We start from the raw sequence: 18,813 nt of genomic DNA, 5'->3' as shown, positions 1-18,813 counted from the left end.
AGCATAAAAAGTTAGCTGAGGTCGAACCTCTGCGATTTCTTATCCCAATTGACATATCAATAAGAATTTGCTTCTTCTCTCTTTTATGAGGATGCCAAACTTCATCTCACTTTATGGAAAAATGGTATAAGTGTTGAAGTAGAAAATTTGAGCTGCATAATTGAGGGCTGGGGAGGTAATATAAAGCTTGCAATCCACTACCCAACAAACTCTCAAGCATATCTGCAGACCTCCAGCTCACTACCCGGCAATCTCTCATATCCCTTCTCTTTTCATAAACTAACAAACATACAAGCTTGCACCTCCTGCATCCTCTGTTCAAATGTTATGCTATTCAGTTGACGTAGTTAATACCGGCCTTGTGAGAAAACTAAAGACAAGGAAGTTTAAATATTTTTTCAAAATTAGATTTATTCCTGTTAGGGTTTATTTGATGTTATATAGCCTACTTTTGACTATGAGACCATCCATGTAGTATAGACTGATATCTGATGGGAATTGAACTAAATATTCTCATATGATCGACTTTGGTACTTGATGATGATGGAATTCCTTTCTCCTCAGAGAAAGGATTATAATGTTATATTCTTCTTTAGTATGTTACTCGTGTTTCCACATAACTGGCTATTATTTTCAGGCCATTGCTGCTGCCTTTGCTTGTGATGAGGAGCAATATCATGTGGTTCTAATAACACATTCTGCTCACAAGGTCACCTTGAAATGCTTTTAGATTTGGTCTACTGTTTGCTATACTTTTATTAGTGTAACATCTTTGTCAATGGATAGAGAAAATCATATGATGGCCAGTTTTGCCCCTATAATACTCTGAAATTGGATTGTTTTAGATGAAACTGGATCTAAAACCCAAGAATTTGGTAGACCTCATGTTCTTTGTATTCTATTTTTCCAACTTAGCCATGTAAAACACATCTCTAGAAACACCACATTTCTTTCTATAACACGTATATATTATGTTAAACTCACTTTTAACTTTAGTTCATCATCTTTGGTTATATTTCCTGTTTAGAAAGCAATGGGAAACTAGATAGTGAATAATTTCAGGTTGCCTTAAAATGCTAAATTCACCATTTTGCATTGAAAAATGCCATACTTCAAAATATCCATGCCAAAATATAAATCTTAGGGTAGAGCTTTTGATGCGACTGATGATTTTTCCCTTGTGAATGCTGGGTGAGGAAGGGCAAGTGAAAATGAGATAAACTCCCTAGTAGGGCTATTGTAAAGACTGATAAATATATCAAACTTTTTTCCTTTTGATTTCAGTAAACACTTCAATTATCTTAATCAAAATTATTTCCAAAATCATTGATTGATTTCTTGGTTATGGCAGAATTTAATTCCACATTTGGCAGCAAAAAATGTTGAATATCTTCCAGTTTCAGCTCCACCTGTTCTTTCTCCTTATGACAACGATGATTTTGTGGGTTAAGTAACTCAACTTTCATCTTTGCATTATATAATTTACACGATACATATTTATATATATTGTTATCAGATTATTTCTGTGTGACAAGTTATTCCTGTGCTTGGTAAGGTACCGGTAAAGTATTCTTATTTTGGTAGGTTCTAAGACTTCCTATCTTTGCAGGAACCGTAAAACCAAACTTTTCCCTCCGGTAAAGTATTCTTATTTTGGTAGGTTCTAAGACTTCCTATCTTTGCAGGAACCGTAAAACCAAACTTTTCCCTGCAGAAGAAGAGGATTACTGGAGAACATAGACAAGAATGTGTTTTATATGCAGAACAGTTGTTTGGTGATTGCCCAAGCTTGGAGAATGATTTCATTGTGATGAATTTCTTCGCATTGGTACTTTTATCAAATATTAACTGCAATTTGGTTACCTTTTAACATTTTATAATTAAAAAATAAATGTTAAGTTAACAATTATGGCGAGTTTTTTAATTGTATACAAAATCAAATGATTAAAAATTCAATGTTTATTCTTATTTGACAAATTGTTAAAAGTTTCAGGCAACGGATACAATGATGCAATTTCTTAATGGTATCCTTTTCATGTTTGGTTCAGGAAGGATGGAGCCTTGCAGAACTTTTTCGAGTCCGTTGCATTGTTGCCGCTCCTTATGTTATTCCTTATAGGTATTGTAGGGCTCTTATTTGGTTTTACTTTTTTCATTCTCTTAACCTATTCATATCTTCATGCTTGACAATTCCTCCTATTTTTTGATAATTAGTGCATCACAGTAATATTTTTGGGGGACACTTCATCTTTCTCTATTTGCAAGTGCTCCAGTACATGCTTGAGGTTGCTGTATGGCATTTTAAGTGACGAATAATGAATGTTAGTGTCACGATCTAGTCTAGTAATTTTTAATTTTATTTTTACAGATTGTATCAGTCTGTGTAATAGGTTAGTTATTGCTTAATTTACGGTTGTGGGGTAGTTTAGGAGCTGTTACCTCTAGTGGAGGAAGTGGAAACTGCTTTGTTAAAGTAGTGGAATAGCCTCTATATAAGGCTGTACCACTCTTGACCGATACCACTCTTGACCGATTTTAGGCTTTGGATTAATTGAAAAGTTATTCCCTTCTCCCTGAAATTCTTCTTTTTCTCTCTCAGGTACTCTCTAAGTCTCCCTATCTCCTGTTTATCTCCCTATCTTTCTCCCTGATATTCTCCCTATTTCTGTCTGATCCTGGCAAATTCTCTCTATTTCTCCTATTCTCTCAATTCTATCTTCAAGAAAATCACAAGTCAGGCTTGGGACCCTGACAGTTAGCTAAGAAAATACAGTTTTATCTTATGGATCCTTTATGGGAACTTCACTAGTGATCAAGTGCAGGCTGGGATTTTAAGTGGGTTCTGCATCCTGTTCGTTTCTATCTCTTCGCAGTTCTCATCCTGCATTGCTCTTAGTTTCTGCATTGATGTCATAATCTTCTTTTTTATTACATGATCTTTTCCCCATTGATGCATGACCAAACTCATGGGTTCTAGACCTTTCCTGCCCTATATTCTTGTCAATGGCCTTGAGAAGTCCCATGTAGAAATCATGTTAGTCCTACTTAGGAGCATATTTCTCTTGACTGGACCATGGCTGGCCAACATATGTGTTGGACTGCAAGAAGGGATCATTGAAGTTTGCTCGTGTTTGAGGAAATTGGACCTCCTCATTGTGTACCTGGTCTCCTTTTCCTCAACCGTTGAGTTGGTTATGGCAAGCGTCCTAAGCTCAGTGCACGGATGTGAAGTTATTGCATTCTGATTTCACTTAAAGGAATTTCCAAGAAGTTCCTATGGCTGCTTAAAATTGACCAGAAAATGCAGTGGGGAACTCTCTCGTAATACATAGTGAAGATGCTTCTCTCCCAGCATGTTATTCTACTCACTGCTAATCTTCCAAAGAGCTATTGTATTTTGTTACAATTTTTACAATTTTGCTACCTTCTCTGTGTTACAAGCATACATAAGTTCCTGCTTGAATTTCAAAAATAAGCAACTGTTCTATTGATTTTTTTGTTGAATACTTTCCAGTGCCCCTTCATCATTTGAGTGTTATTTCAGAAAGGAGCTACCACTTTTATATAAATATCTTGAAGAAGCTCCTGCTAACAAGGTAAGTCATGGAATCCCTCATTTCAAACTTTGTTCCATCCCCTGTAGGTGGATCTATTTTGCCTTTTCTGATTTTATCTTATATTTGACAAAGAATGAAATAATAGCAAGTTTTCTTACATTTGGTAATCTGTTCCCAAGTATTATTGAAAATTATGTCCATATGTTTTTACTTTCTTTTTCTTTCTTTCTTGGACATGGCCATGGATAGAGAGGGCTAGGGATCTAGAATTCAACCCCACCTAGTGGGATTAAGGCTTGGGGTTGTTGTTATTGTTTTTATTACAGTATTTAAAGCTAAGTTTTATATTTTCTGTAAAATTAGGTTGGATGGAAAGATGTTATCCACTGGCTATGGCCACTTTTTACTGAAGATTGGGCATTGTGGAGAAGTGTTGAGTTGAAGCTAAGCCCATGGCCTTTCATGGTTTGTAGATACGGACTGTGAAAATTCTCATTCTATATCTAATATAGCTGGTACTTTTTTTCTTTTTTTGTTTAGGGATGAACTGAAAGACATAATACCTCCTCTGATGCTTTGTACTTGTTTAGATTTATCAAGTTGGTTCTTTGTTGACAGGATCCAGTGACTGGCCTTCCAATGTGGCATGATAGATCTCCCTCTCCCCTGCTATTGTAAGATTCAAGCATCCACATAGAAAGGTTATTCCATTAGGGACTACTTCCTATGTTAAACAAGATAAGGACAGCGTAAACTGATTGTGTACATTGCAGTGTTGGTCTTCTCATTGATTGGTGCCCAAGCATATGAATTCCCAATTTCTGTTAATGCACCAATGTCATGAGATTTATAAGTTTGGAACTGATTGCTGTGAGATTTGAGTTTGGGTGGCTAAACATTCTTGTTTTCTGTCTCTTGTTGTCTGGCCATTGGAAAAGAAAAAAATTACAAGTCCTACACTTTATACAACAACAATGACAATCACAAACCTTAAACCTTATTGTGGGGTTGGCTACATGTCCTACACTGTAAACATTGTTCTAAAATTTATACTTTCTCTTCTTAAAGATTTGAGTTTGAAAGTATGTCATCTTTATGCATTATCTTCAACATCATGTAGACTATTTGATAGTAATATCTTCTTGGTAAGTTTCTAATTTTGCTGACTTTGGCATGATAGGTATGGATTTAGCAAAGAAGTAGTTGAATGCCCTGGTATGTTGATATTATTTCCACTTAGCATTTGCTGTTTACTTTTGTTGGTTTTTGATCTTTATATAGCTTCTTTTGTTGTCTGATTGGGAGCAATTTTGCTTCATCTGAAGTATGAAAAGAAATAGTTCAGTCAATGACTCATTATGGAGCAGGATAACGTTTAATGCATAGGATTTTAAGAGAGACGATGGAAGGTAACTTGGGACTCCAGTACCAAAATTTGAACTTTTACTTGTGTATGCAATACCAAGGTATTTTTATTACATTCTTTGCAAACTGCTTGAGAGAGCTTGACATTGAGTCATCATCTACTGGACAGTTCAGGAGAATGTGATTTAATTGCTGCACCAATGTTTTAACTGTTTGTTACATTTGTTTTCTCTTAGAAGATGTTTTTCTCAAATGTTGAGTGATATTTTTCCAAGTAAATATTGCATGCTTATTTTATCATACAAAGCAAAGCACATGCTCCCTTATTGTTTTGTTGCTATACAAGGAGGACAGGCTCTCAACAAGGATTGAAAAAAAGCACAATTTTGATTGGAGGATAACTAGGGCCTTCATACTTGATTCAAATTTGGATAAACTGTTTAGTAATTATTTTATGTGTATTCTCTGGCATCTGCTTATGCTTATGCTTTTATCTTGATGAAACGATAGAGCATAAATTTGAGGCCTTTTCAATTAATTATCTAGATGTGAATTGAAGGACTCATCTACATGATTGCGAGGACTGTCAAACCTGAAACTTCTGTAAACATCAAACCCGATTGAATGAATGACTGCATTCAGAACATTTGTAACAGTCAGTATTGGGCTTATGATATTTATATGTATTTTTGATGTGCATATAAAGTAATTTAATTTAGTTTCTTTAACATTGTTCTGTCTATTTTCCAATAGCTTAAGCTTTCGATGCTTTTGGTTGTCTAATGTAGAACTGAAGTTTAGTTGTAGAGGGTCTTGGGCTCAAGCTTCTTTTTATACCATCTTGCTGAATGACCAGCAAAAACTGCTTTCATGTCGTAAATCTTGTGTCCTTTTGAGAAAATAAAGCAGTAATATTGACAAGCTGTGTGTGTATGTCTCTCTCTCTCTCTCTCTCTCTCACACGCACACGCACACACACGCATAGAGCCTATCATTCCTCATCTAGAGATTTTTCTTTTTGTTGTGTCTTATTGTATCAGATGGTAGTTATTTGTACATGCTTACAGCTTTTCAGCAATTCTGTGCTGGCCAGATGGACACCATTTTGTGAGATGAAGTTTAAAAACTATTAATCACTGTCCTGTTTAGTTTGTATGTATTTTTGTTTGATTGTGATGAATAAGAACCTTTAGATGAGTTGCAATGGAATTGTGGCACCTATAAAAGAATATCTAATTTATGACTTGTTTGTGCTTGAAAGCCTCTAAGTTGCTCTTCCCCGTGCTTTTAATATATTTAACTGAATACATGACAAACACTCTCTTTTACTTTTGGTATTTCCTTTACCTTGATTTGTTAATATATGTTAAATAATAGGTTACTGGCCTTCAAATATTCGGGTTTGTGGCTTTTGGTTTCTTCCTTTGGAGTGGCAGTTCTCATGCAACAAGTGTGGACAAATTTCAGCTTTGATTTCTTCTGGGCATTTAAACACAAAATATGAGATGTGTTCAGTTCATGCCAAGCTGGAGTCTTTTTTGAAAACTCCAGCACTATTGCCCCCTGTTTTTATAGGTCTCAGCTCTGTTGGAAGGCAAGTTTTAACTCACAATTCTGCTATTCTTTTTAGATCTACCACGTGAGATATAAATTATACTAGTACTAGGTCTTGATTGCCACCATGCTAAGTGAACCTTGTGCACTTGTTGATGACAATTGTATCAAACCTTACATGGACTCGTTTATTCCCCATTGTATAATTGTGTCTATTAGCCATGAGAAGGATAAAGGTATGAGATTTGCATCGACCACTACCTAACTTTGATAATTGGAGGATCATCTAACTTCAAACAATATCTGAAGAAGTCACATTTACTAATAATGAAAGTTCTCTAGCCCTTTGGACTGGTGGATGATAGAAATCTCTGCTTTCTCATATATTTCTTTTCATTCCAATTCTTTTTGACAAGTATATATTTCGTTAAATTAGAGGTGCTAAGTAAATATCAAAAATGTTTCTGGAAGACCAAAGATCTTGGATGAGGTGCTTGTTGCTAATGAGAGCTTGGATTCCAAATTTTGGAGTAGCTATTTTTTTGCCTGAAATATCTTGAAATGATTCTCCCCCAAATATTTGCCTAGCAACAGAGTTTGAAGCTCTTGAATTTGCATTTGGAGAGAGTTAGTTCACCTGGTTCCCTCCAACATATTCAGATTGGTCATTCTAAACAAGATTGAGAAAATATAATTCTCTATTTCTTAGAATTATACAATGATTTCTCTTTTCTCTTTATAGAGGAAGAGAATAATACAAAAGGAAAATAACAAAAAAAGAAATAGGAATATACATAGAATTTAAGATATACAAAGAATATTCTATATTCAAAAAATACTTCTATTTCTACACTCCCCCTCAAGCTGGCTTGAAGATATCTTCCATGGTAAGCTTGCTCACAAGTTTCTCAAACTGAGTTCTATGTACTCCTTTTGTAAGAATGTCAGCCACTTGATCAACTGTTGGAATGTAGGGCATACAAATTACTCCATTATCAATTTTTTTCTTAATAAAGTGTTATATCCACCTCTACATGCTTTGTCCTGTCATGGAGAATTGGATTATGAGCAATAGAGATTGCAGTTTTATTATCACAGTAAACTTTAGCTGGAAGGAAAGTGGAGACCCTCAAGTCTGATAGAAGCCTCTTTATCACATGACCTCACAAATACCATGGGCAACTGCACGAAATTCGGCTTCAGCACTACTTCTGGCCACCACATTTTGTTTCTTACTCCTCCAAGTAACAAAATTGCCTCCCACAAAAGTGCAGTACCCTGATGTAGATCTTCGGTCAGTTATATTGCATGCCCAGTCCGCATCTGTATAAGCCTCTACATGAAGATGTCTACGTTTTCTAAAAAGTAGACCTTTCCCAGGGGTTCCCTTTAAGTACCGTAGAATTCTGTAGGTAGCTTCAAAATGTTGTGAACCAGGTGAGTGCATAAATTGACTTACAACACTTACAACAAGAGCTATGTCTGGTCGAGTATGGGATAAATAGATAAGTCTACCCACAAGTTTTTGATATTTCTCCCTTTCTACCACATTTTTGGCCTCAACAAGTTGAAGTTTTAAGTTGGGTTCAATGGGAGTTTCAACAACCTTACACCCAAGCATTCCTATTTCACTGAGTAAATCCAGAATATACTTACGTTGGTTGACAAAGATCCCCTCCTTAGATCTTGCAAATTCCATCCCAAGAAAGTACTTTAAAGGACCCAAGTCCTTGATCTCGAACTCGTGAGCTAATCTCCTCTTAAGCTCTTCAATCTCTCCCTTGTCATCACCAGTCATTATTATATCATCCACATAGACAATTAAGATTGCTTTCTTACTGTCGTTGGCGTGCTTGAAGAATAGTGTGTGGTCTGCTTGGTTCTGAATGTAACCATAGCTCTTCACCGCCTTTCCAAATCTTTCAAACCATGCTCTCGGAGACTATTTTAGACCATACAATGATTTTTTTAAACGACATACCTTGTTTGTACTAAGGCTCTTTTCAAACCCTGGTGGAAGATCCATAAACACTTCTTCTTCTAAATCACCATTTAGGAAGGCATTCTTTACATCAAATTGGTGGAGTGGCCAATTAAGATTCACTGCAAGGGAGAGGAGAACTCGAATGGAGTTTATTTTAGCTACTGGGGCAAATGTTTCTTGATAGTCGATACCGTATGTTTGGGTGAAACCCTTAGCAACCAGCATTGCTTTGTATCTTTCAATGCTCCCATCTGCCTTACATTTTATAATACATACCCACTTACAACCTACTGTTGTTTTGCCTTTTGGTTTGTTCACAATCTCCCAAGTTTCATTCTTTCTAAGAGCGCTCATTTCCTCTTGGACTGCTAACTTCCAATTTGGGTCACCAAGGGCATCCTGAATTGTTCTTGGGACATGCAGGTTAGAAATATTTGAAAGAAAGGCCTTATGATGATTGGACAATTTTTGGTATGACAGGTATTTAGCAATTGGGTGTTTGGTACAAGATCTCACTCCTTTCCTAGTAGCAATAGGGACATCAAGATCAGAAAAGTCAAATGAAGAATAATTTGGAGGAGTGAGTTTAGAGTTACCATGAGAAGAAGAAGAACTATCGGAAAGCCCATCACTCGAAGACGTCGATTGTTCAATTGTTAGAGGAATATTCGGATCGATAGTATTCTTCAGGGTTTGTCTTTTAGTATAAAATTGAACCTCCAGTTTTGGAATATTTTGATCCGTTTGTGGTAATTCTCCCCTTGGTTCCAATCCCATCGCGCTAGGCACCTGTGAACCAGACATACCCTGTTCCACAATATTTGGAACATTTATATCCTTGAGTTGTTTATCAGAGTGGAGGGGAGCACCAATCATGGTAGGACGAGAATCATAGAGTTTTAAGTAATTATCCTCCTCAACATTAGAATTAAAAAAATTATCTTCTTTCTCAATATGCTCCCCCTAAAGATGATTTTTGGGAAAGTAGGGTTGACTTTCGAGGAAAGATACATCCATACTAATATAAGTTTTTTTGGTAACAGGATTAAAGCATTTGTACCCTTTTTTATTTGGTGCATAGCCCAGAAAGACACATTTTTCAGCTGTGGGATCCAATTTGGAACGAAATATTTGAGGAACATAAACAAAGCAAGTGTATCCAAAAATTTTTAAGGGTAACTCAGAATATATACGACAGAGAGGGAAGAGTTATTTTAAAGAGTGTAAGGGGGTTTAAAACTGTAGAACACGAGTGGGCATACGATTGATGAGATAGGAAGCGGTCCAGAGGTATTTAGGGACATTCATAAAAAACATGATGGCCTTGGCAACCTCGAGTAGATGTCGATTTTTTCGTTCAGCAATATCATTTTGTTGGGAAGTTTCACGGCAAGTGGATTGATGTAAAATTCCTTTTCTTTTAAAAAAACCCCCAAAGATTCATTAAAATATTCAGTGCCATTATCAGATAGAAGAATACAGATTTTTGTGTTAAATTGAGCTTCAATTAGATGAAAAAAATCCTTGAAAGTTCTAGGCACATATGATTTCTTTGCAAGTAAGTAAACCCAACAAACTCGAGTATGGTCATCAATAAAAGTAACAAATCACTTTTTGCCAGACAAAGTGGAGACCGTAGAAGGGCCCCAAACATCACTATGTATTAAATAGAATGGTTTTGAAGGACAATAGGGTTTTGAAAGAAATTTAACACGATGATCTTTGGATAAATGACAACTCTCGCATTGAAACATAGAAGGATCCACTCCTTTAAACAATGTAGGGAATAAATATTTCAAATAAGGAAAACTAGGATGGCATAGCCTAAGATGCCATTGCATTATTTGATTAAAAACAGAAGTAGAACTAATACCACTTAGCCCGTGAGCTTTTTTATTACGCAAGACATTCCCATCCAAATAGTAGAGCCCGTTTATTTCTCTAGCACTGCCAATCGTCTTCCCCGAGTTCTGGGCCTAAAAAATGCAATAGGAATAAAAAAAGATAACACGACAGTTAGAGTCTTTGGAGAGTTTACTAACAGAAAGAAGATTGAAGGCAAGTTTAGGAACATAGAGTACTGATTGAAGATCAATATTGTCAGAAAGTTTAATGAGACCTTTACCTGCAATAGGTGAAAGACTACTGACTGCTCTCTCACCCTGCAATTAAAACACAAAACAAAACACAATAAAAATTTTATATATATATATATTTTATTTAGTTGAGAGGTTTATACTCGTCAGTGTACGAGTGTAGTTGTAGTTCAAATTTAAATTTATATTTTCTGGATGAGTTCAGGTCGTCCACTGAGAGATTTATTTATGGCAAAAGCAAAAGAATGTCACACACACGCACACGCATTTAGATGAATTGGTAACAAGATTTTGTTTTATGAATTTTTTTATAACAAATATTAGAAAATAAAGCAAGGTAGAAATTAAAAAAAATGCTTAATGTGAGGATATTAAATTGGATAGCACTTGAGTTAAGACAATTTCAGTAACAACCCATTGATTCCTAAATTTTAGTAAACAAGGTTAGTAACATTAATTTAATTTCAGATATGAGGGTTTGTTACTAAATGCAATTAGAGATGATGATAGTTCTAGTTTAAGCAATTCCCATAAATCTAATTACAATTAATATACAAAACAACTAAATTAATCATCCGGGTTTGGGTATGATAGCGTTTCCAGTTCTAGTAACTCTCATGCATAGGGGTGTTCGCGGTGCGGTTTGGCCGGTCTGAATCATTTTCAGTACGCCAAACCACTAATGCGGTTTTTCAACTAAATCAGACCGCGGTCTGGTTTGGGTTCGGCCAAACCGCACCAAACCAAACCGCATTTATTGTCTAGTTTGGTGCGGTTTACCGCGGTTTGAAATGCTATTTAAAATCACTAAAAAAATATATTTAAAAATGATAAATAAAGACACAAATATTGATAAATAAAGACAATTAAATGTAAATAAATAGGAGCAAAAAATAAAGACAAAATAGTGTAAAAAATAAATAGGATGGGCTGCCAATTATTAAATTTTTATAATAATAATTTTTTTATAATTTTTTTTATTAATTTTTTGGGCGGTTCGCAAACTGTCCAAACCGTTTTCGACCGCCAAAAAAAAAAATCGATTGGATCAGTTTGGTTCGGTTTGGCCGGTTTTCGCGGTGCATCGTTTTTTTTGAACACCCCTACTCATGCGTGACATGAAAGCTTTAAGTTAGGCTTACGCTTCAATCAAACCTAGTGATTTTCCAATAATTAAAACTCACTCATACTGAAATTTAAATTAATGATACTCATTTTAAGCGCAACTTTCTTTGGGAATCATTGGCGTTGGACACTGTCCTTGCCTTAACCCAAGATTAGGTTTAGCTATTCATTTCCATTTAAAAGTTAATTAACAAGAATTTAAATGGCATAATTTAAATAACAGAATTTAAATGACAAGAATTGAAATAACAGAAACTAACCGACTATTTAGGCGGTAGATAATTGAAAGACAAGAATTAAAATTGCAGAAATTTAAAGGCATAAATTAACCGGCCATTTAGGCGGTGGATAATAAAGTAACAATAAATGACATAAGAATTTAAAAGAAGAAAGAAAGGAAGTAAGATTACAAGAGAAAACAAGAGAGAGAATAAAAGCAATTCTCTAAGGGAAACTCTGAGAACAAAACTAAACTTTGATTCAAGTAATAACCACACCCTCATAAATGCATCAAAGTGAGCTATTTATAGCCCACAAGATGCATTACAAGCTACACAATTATTCAACAAAACATTCACCTAACTAATGGAAGAAAATTAGGTAAAAGACAAAAAATACAAAAGATTTTAGGTGGTGGACTTCTCATAAAAATACAAAAGACTTTAGGTGGTAAAATATTTATAAAAAAAATATAAAATAAAGAAAAGTCTTCTACAAATTGGGCTTTGTTGGGCCTTTGATTGGTCTTGGGCCTTTAGTTGGTCTTGGGCCTTTGCTTGGTCTTGGGCCTTTCTTATGTTGGATTCTACTTGATAGTTGGACCAAGTGCATTTGAAACATCCCCTAGACTCCATAGTTGGCCCATGATTTTAAGCAATACTAATGGGTAATCCAACGTTTTCGATTTATGCCCCTAATTAATTGTAGAAGTCAATTTCCTTGCTTCATCTTGTAATAATATGTAATACGAATAATTATTTATTTTAAGCATAATTATAAAGTCAAAATGGAGATATAATTCATTAAAATTTAGGAAATATTAACCCCTCATCACACCCCCCAACTTGAATATTGCTAGTCCCTTAGCAATCGGATTATACACCAGTCATGGTCTAATCGCAATACTTGCATGAATATAAAAATTTCAAATTCGAAACCAAAATACGTAGAGTAGAACATTCAAAATAAGTCGAACATTCAAAATTGGATTTATGGTTAAAGGTCATACAATCTTAGGAATGACAATCAGGATGATCAATATACAGATTTACTCCCTCGAAGTTTTGACTTAAAACCTTACCGTAGATTTTCTCTCCAATAAAAACGATTCTTTAGGTGTACACACAAGGGGGTGCACCGTTATAAGAGTAAATGTAAAACAAGTTCAAACTCGGTGTCATCCCAAATACAAAGAACGTATTTTCATGAAAGAACAGGGAAATTAACATAGCTTCATGACTGGAATAATGCCATAGATAAATAACTTTTGAATTTAAACAGAATTCCTTGCTCCGAACTCGAATCCTGAGATCACATGATTTATAGCATCAAGAGGGACCAAACTGAGTTGTAATGGGGCTATGAGGTTAATACGGGTTGTCAAAGAAAATGGTAAAGTGTGCAAATGGTGTGTTAGGATTTTTTTATTTTTTATTTTTTACACTAATCTCAAACTGGATATAATGTTTTCTTCAGCATTTGTTTTGAAACACTTATGTTGAATAACTAAGAGAACTTTTTTTTTTTTTTATATGAAAATACCGATATAGACTGATTCCTAGAAACACACTAGGTTGGACAAACTTCATATGGTTATAGGTTTAGACGAAGGTAAGGAAAGAAAGTGTGCTAAGAACAGCTCAAATGGGCTAGCAAGGGAGGTTAATGTAAAGAAAAAAAAAGATTAATAGACCCAAATTGAAAGAAATTGATCCCCCTATCATACTTCTACAAAACAATGTTACTCAGTCAACTAATTCAGAGTTTTGAAACCAGCCAAATTCATCCGCTATCATACTAGACATTCAAAGCAAATTGATGTTTTGAAGCTATTGAAAAGATGAGATAAACAATAAAGGATATTTAGAGTAAGTGTTATTTCACTCAGAAGTAACGATTATTAGGCTCAAACACTCACTCGGGTAATAGTCTCTACTTCTGTTGAGGGATCATGCAGTGTGCTAATCAGCTAATTACCATTGCCTTTGACTTTATGACCGATAAACCAATTTCTAATTATTGAACACCCGATGCATGCAAATCATCTATTCTAATTCCATACATATACGTTTTCAAATAAAAAATTAATGCATTCATGATTCATATTGCAAATTCAACTGGCTATCAGTGTATAATTCCAACGCTTTAGGGATAGCATTATTTAAAGCACACACATTCTTTTTTTAATTTTTAATTCACATAAAACTACAAGTATGCAGTTGCAAATTCACAGTTAAACATAGACCAGATAATTCATAAATATACCTTACTCCCCCAACTTAAATTGCAGCAATAAAATAGGGTTGTTAGGAATACCTGTAACTCTATAAGTCCATAGATTTACTGTGAACTGCTAAAAGTTAAACAAACAAATAAGCATACCATATATATATATTTTTATATTTTCACACCAAAATAAAAATTTTATGCAAGTCATAAGATAAACAAAATGCGTCTCAAGAGTACAAAGTACTCCTTACTCAGCCATCTTATCATAGACTCGCCTAACAACATTCACAGTTTTTTTTTTTTTTTTTTTAACACAAGAAAAGAAATTTTGTACAAGTCATAGGAGATGCGTCTCAAGAGTACAAAAAGTATTCCTTACTCAGCCATCTTATCATAGACTTGCCTTACAGGGATAATTCTAAATTAATCGAACCTTTTTGCCGCTTGTTTTTGATTGCCTTAGACCAATCTATCCGAGGCTCATAAGGATCGTGCTGTGGAATATAAGTATGTAATTTCTCTAGCAGCTCCTCGATGGTAGATACAGAAATAAGAATCTTTCTTACTGAAGGAGAAATGAACTTTTGGTCCACAGCCTGATCAATAAAAGAGAGCAACCCATCGAAAAAATGGTTAACATTTAAAAGTCCAATGAGTTTGGTATGCAAATTGCTCTTGGCCCAAGAGATTATACAGAAGATTTCTTCAAGTGTACCAAAACCTCCTGGTAAAGCGATGAAAGCGTCTGACTGATAAATCTTACTAGCCATGCGCTCAGACATAGAAGTCGTTTCTATAAGTTGACCGCGTGTAATCCCAGAAATACGTGGTTCAGCCAAAGGGATTGGCATTACACCTACCACATATGATTTTCCAAAAAGTGCAGCTTGTGAAACATAACCATTCAATCCACGACTTCCCCCTCCATATACTAAATTAATCTTTTTCTCTCCTAATTTTTGGCCTAGTTCGCTTGCTGCAAGTGCGTAACAAATATCACTCCCAAGTTGAGAGCCACAAAGTACACATATGGTTTTGATTCGACAAACTAACTAGCCTTCCATGTTTGTTCCTTTTGTCTATCCTAGAAAAAGGTTTGGCGATCAAAAGTAGCTATACAACAATTCAACAAGAAATAAATACAAACAGAAATCATGCGTATGTACAAGTAGTTGTGATTGTGGCTCACATCTTCCTCTAGTTTTACGTCCAGAAACGGTTTAAACACTTTCTATGAAGCAAGGATAAGCTTCCCATCCAATTTTCTTATAGATTGGCAAATAGGGTCGTTTTTAGTCAGATTCCCAAGACTATAGCGTTGGCGGTCACTTATGAACTGGCTCCATAAAGCAAGAAGTTCTCTTTGCACTATTCCACATGGATGCGTCTCAAGAGTCAATCGAATATCATCCAATGACTCCTTACTCAGTCCATCCTTTATGAAACTAATTTTATCTTCTCGATTTACGGACGTAAACCCCACAGATTTGCATCGAGTGTTACAGGTCCAACGAGCACACTTGTGACAACCATTCACTCTTTTAGCTCTTCATTTCTTCGCAAAACTACTCTTCCCTAAGCCCAAGAAATGCTTAAAACTAGGTGAAATTTCGTCAGCTAATCGAACTTTTGCTTCGATTAGCCAACGAATATCTTCAGGGATGTTATTACGCATTAAAAGCCTAAGTCTTTCACACCTAGCAACATAAATTTTTTTTAAATCATTCTGCGGAAGAGATGGATAGTATTTGCGAATTTTTAAAAGCTGAAGATCCATTTTTTTTTTTTTATTTTTTTTTTTTTTTTAAAGAAAACTCTAATAAGAAGAAAGTAAAGAACTAGAAACTTTACAAAAGGGATGAGAGTACCTGATCGGAGAATAACGCAAATGAGAGAAGATTAAGCTCAAGAAGGGTGGCTATCATACAGATTTGGAGTCTCTTATAGAGCAATGGGCATCACTATTCGACACTCGGCTCGACGCATGCCATAATTGCACCGTTAGGCTTGGTGTCGTTTAGCGTATCATTTTTTCAACATTTGGCAGTGTGCCTCTTTCTTTATAGGGCAGTGTGATTGCACTGCCCGAGAAGAATGGCTACCACCAGCGTCAATTCTGTTTCTCTCAATTAATTTTTTATTTTTTTTATATATATTTTTATTGTTTTTTTTTTAGGGGCCCGATAAAATCATATATACCACACAAGACAATATTATCATGTTAACCAAAATTATTTGCACAATGGATCAATTTCAAATACCAATAAATTAATTCTTAAGTACACCTTACCCCCCAACTTAAATTGCGCATTGTGCTCAATCGACAATAAAAAGAATAGAAGATAGGCATACATGGCGGTCTTCAATACATGAACTCGTATGCAAAAGTTTTATTTAGACTGCACACAGAGGAACATTATTTAAGTAATGCAAAAAAGAAACATTTTTTTTTATATACTTTTTTTTTGTTTTTGTTTTTGTTTTTTTTTATATATTTTTAAAAAAAAAAAAAATCTAGAAACATCCATTTAACCTAAATGGAAAGGTGGTCTCTTAACGTCAGATTCCTAGACGACATGAAACTGCCATTACTCATCAGATGATGGTGCATCATCCAAATCCACAACTCCTTCATTCTTCTCAATACTACCCTGATATGGTTTCAACCTATGACTATTGATTATAAGAAGTTGTCCTGATTCCGGATTTTCTATCTCAAATGCCCCATATCCTGAGATGGACTTGATTACAAAGGGGCCAACCCATCGAGACTTCAATTTTCCTAGGAATAGATGCAATCGAGAATCATACAAGAGTACATGTTGCCCTACTTGAAAGCTTTTTCGAATGATGTGCCGATCATGTAACTCTTTCATGCGAATCTTGGCCAATCGTACATTCTCAAATGCCTCATTCCGAATTTCCTCGAGTTCATTCAATTGGAGCTTCCTAGAGAGGCCTGTTTCAGTTAGACTCTTGTTGATCTTTTGAATTGCCCAATATGCTTTATGCTCAATTTCCACTGGCAGATGACAAGATTTACCGTATACTAGCTTATAGGGAGACATTCCTAAAATTATTTTGTAAGCTGTCCTGTACGCCCAAAGAGCGTCTACTAGTCGTAAGGACCAATCCTTACGATTAGCAGTAACAGTCTTTTCCAATATGCGCTTAATCTCCCTATTGGCTAACTCGGCTTGACCATTGGTTTGGGGATGGTATGATATTGCAACCTTATGCAGTACACCATATTTCTTCATTAATCTTGCCACAACTTTATTACAAAAATGGGAACCCCCATCACTGATGATTGCTCGTGGCATCCCAAATCGACTGAATATGTTTTCTTTCAAAAATTTCACCACAGTCCTATGGTTATTTGTTCTAGCAGGGATTGCTTTGACCCATTTGGACACATAGTCGACAGCAAGTAAGATGTATTCATAACCAAATGAATTGACAAATGGGCCCATAAAATCCATACCCCAACAGTAAAAAACTTCTAACACTTGGATCGGATGTAATGACATCATGTTTCTCCTCGACAGACTTCCTAACCTTTGACATCGATCGCAACTTGAACAGAATTTGTACACATCCTTGAACAGTGTCGGCCAATAAAATCCACTTTGAAAAATTTTTGCAACTGTTTTCTTGATAGAAAAATGGCCTCCACATGCAAGAGTATGACAGAAATTCATGACACTTTGTTGCTCATACTCAGGGATGCACCTTCTTAAAATTTGGTCAGCACAATACTTATACAAGTAAGGGTCATCCCAGAAATAAGTCCTAACCTTCCTAAAGAATTTTTGTTTATCTAGCTTGGTCCAATGGTTTGGAATTAGATCGGTGGCTAGATAGTTGGCCAGATCTGCATATCATGGTGTAACAGAGGTTGAGGTATCATTGATAAGGAAGAGCTGTTCATCTGGAAATGTGTCCTTGATTGGTTCCTTGTCTAGATTAAGGTCTTGGCACGGAAGTCTAGACAAATGGTCTGCCACCACATTTTCTACTCCCTTTTTATCTTTGATTTCTATGTTGAATTCTTAGAATAACAAAATCCACCTAAAAAGACGCGGTTTGGCATCTTGTTTGGTGAGCAAGTATTTCAAAGCTGCATGGTTAGTGAAAACAATGACCAATGACCCCACCAGATATGATCTGAACTTTTCTAATGCAAAAACTATTGTCAATAGTTCCTTCTCAGTTGTTGTGTAATTTTTTTGGGCTTCATTGAGGGTTTTACTGGCATAGTAGATGACATAAGGTTTTTTATCTTTTCTTTGCCCTAGGACTGCTCCTACAGCATAATCACTTGCATCACACATGAGTTCAAAGAGCAATGACCAATCTGGTGGTTGAATAATAGGGGCTGAGATGAGAGCATTTCTTAACCTCTCAAAAGAGGTTTGACAAGATGATGTCCACTCAAATGGGACATTCTGGGAGAGCAAATTACACAGAGGCCGGGCTATGCTGCTAAAAGATGCTATGAATCTCCTATAGAACCCAACATGCCCCAGGAAAGACCTAATGTCCTTAATACTCTTAGGGACTGATAATTTTTGGATGGCTTCTACTTTGGCTTTGTCCACATCCATTCCTTTAGCAGAGACAATATGCCCTAGGACTATACCTTGTTTGACCATGAAATGACATTTTTCCCAGTTAAGCACAA

At 35.5% G+C, this 18,813-nt stretch overlaps 1 protein-coding gene across 7 annotated transcripts in view; it reads left to right on the top strand.

Moving 5' to 3' along the window:
• LOC127801675 (sterol 3-beta-glucosyltransferase UGT80B1) overlaps positions 1-18,813 on the top strand; it is a 42,852-nt gene that overhangs the window by 1,006 nt on the left and 23,033 nt on the right. For 5 of the 7 annotated variants that reach the window (XM_052336999.1, XM_052337000.1, XM_052337002.1 and 2 more), the window contains exons 2-10: positions 638-709; positions 1,352-1,445; positions 1,686-1,828; positions 2,049-2,119; positions 3,515-3,596; positions 3,921-4,022; positions 4,176-4,231; positions 4,738-4,772; positions 6,300-6,516. In XM_052336999.1, coding sequence (XP_052192959.1) covers positions 638-709; positions 1,352-1,445; positions 1,686-1,828; positions 2,049-2,119; positions 3,515-3,596; positions 3,921-4,022; positions 4,176-4,231; positions 4,738-4,772; positions 6,300-6,516 — 872 coding nt within the window. Of the gene's footprint in view, positions 1-637; positions 710-1,351; positions 1,447-1,685; positions 1,829-2,048; positions 2,120-3,514; positions 3,597-3,920; positions 4,023-4,175; positions 4,232-4,737; positions 4,773-6,299; positions 6,517-18,813 lie in introns of all 7 variants that reach the window. The other 2 variants (XM_052337004.1, XM_052337005.1) reach the window with 1 other exon arrangement.

The sequence above is a fragment of the Diospyros lotus genome, chromosome 5 (genome assembly GCF_014633365.1).
Source record: "Diospyros lotus cultivar Yz01 chromosome 5, ASM1463336v1, whole genome shotgun sequence".
Taxonomy (NCBI): domain Eukaryota; kingdom Viridiplantae; phylum Streptophyta; class Magnoliopsida; order Ericales; family Ebenaceae; genus Diospyros; species Diospyros lotus.
The sequence above is the reverse complement of the archived record's forward strand: the minus strand, read 5'-3'. Positions and strand labels throughout refer to the sequence as shown.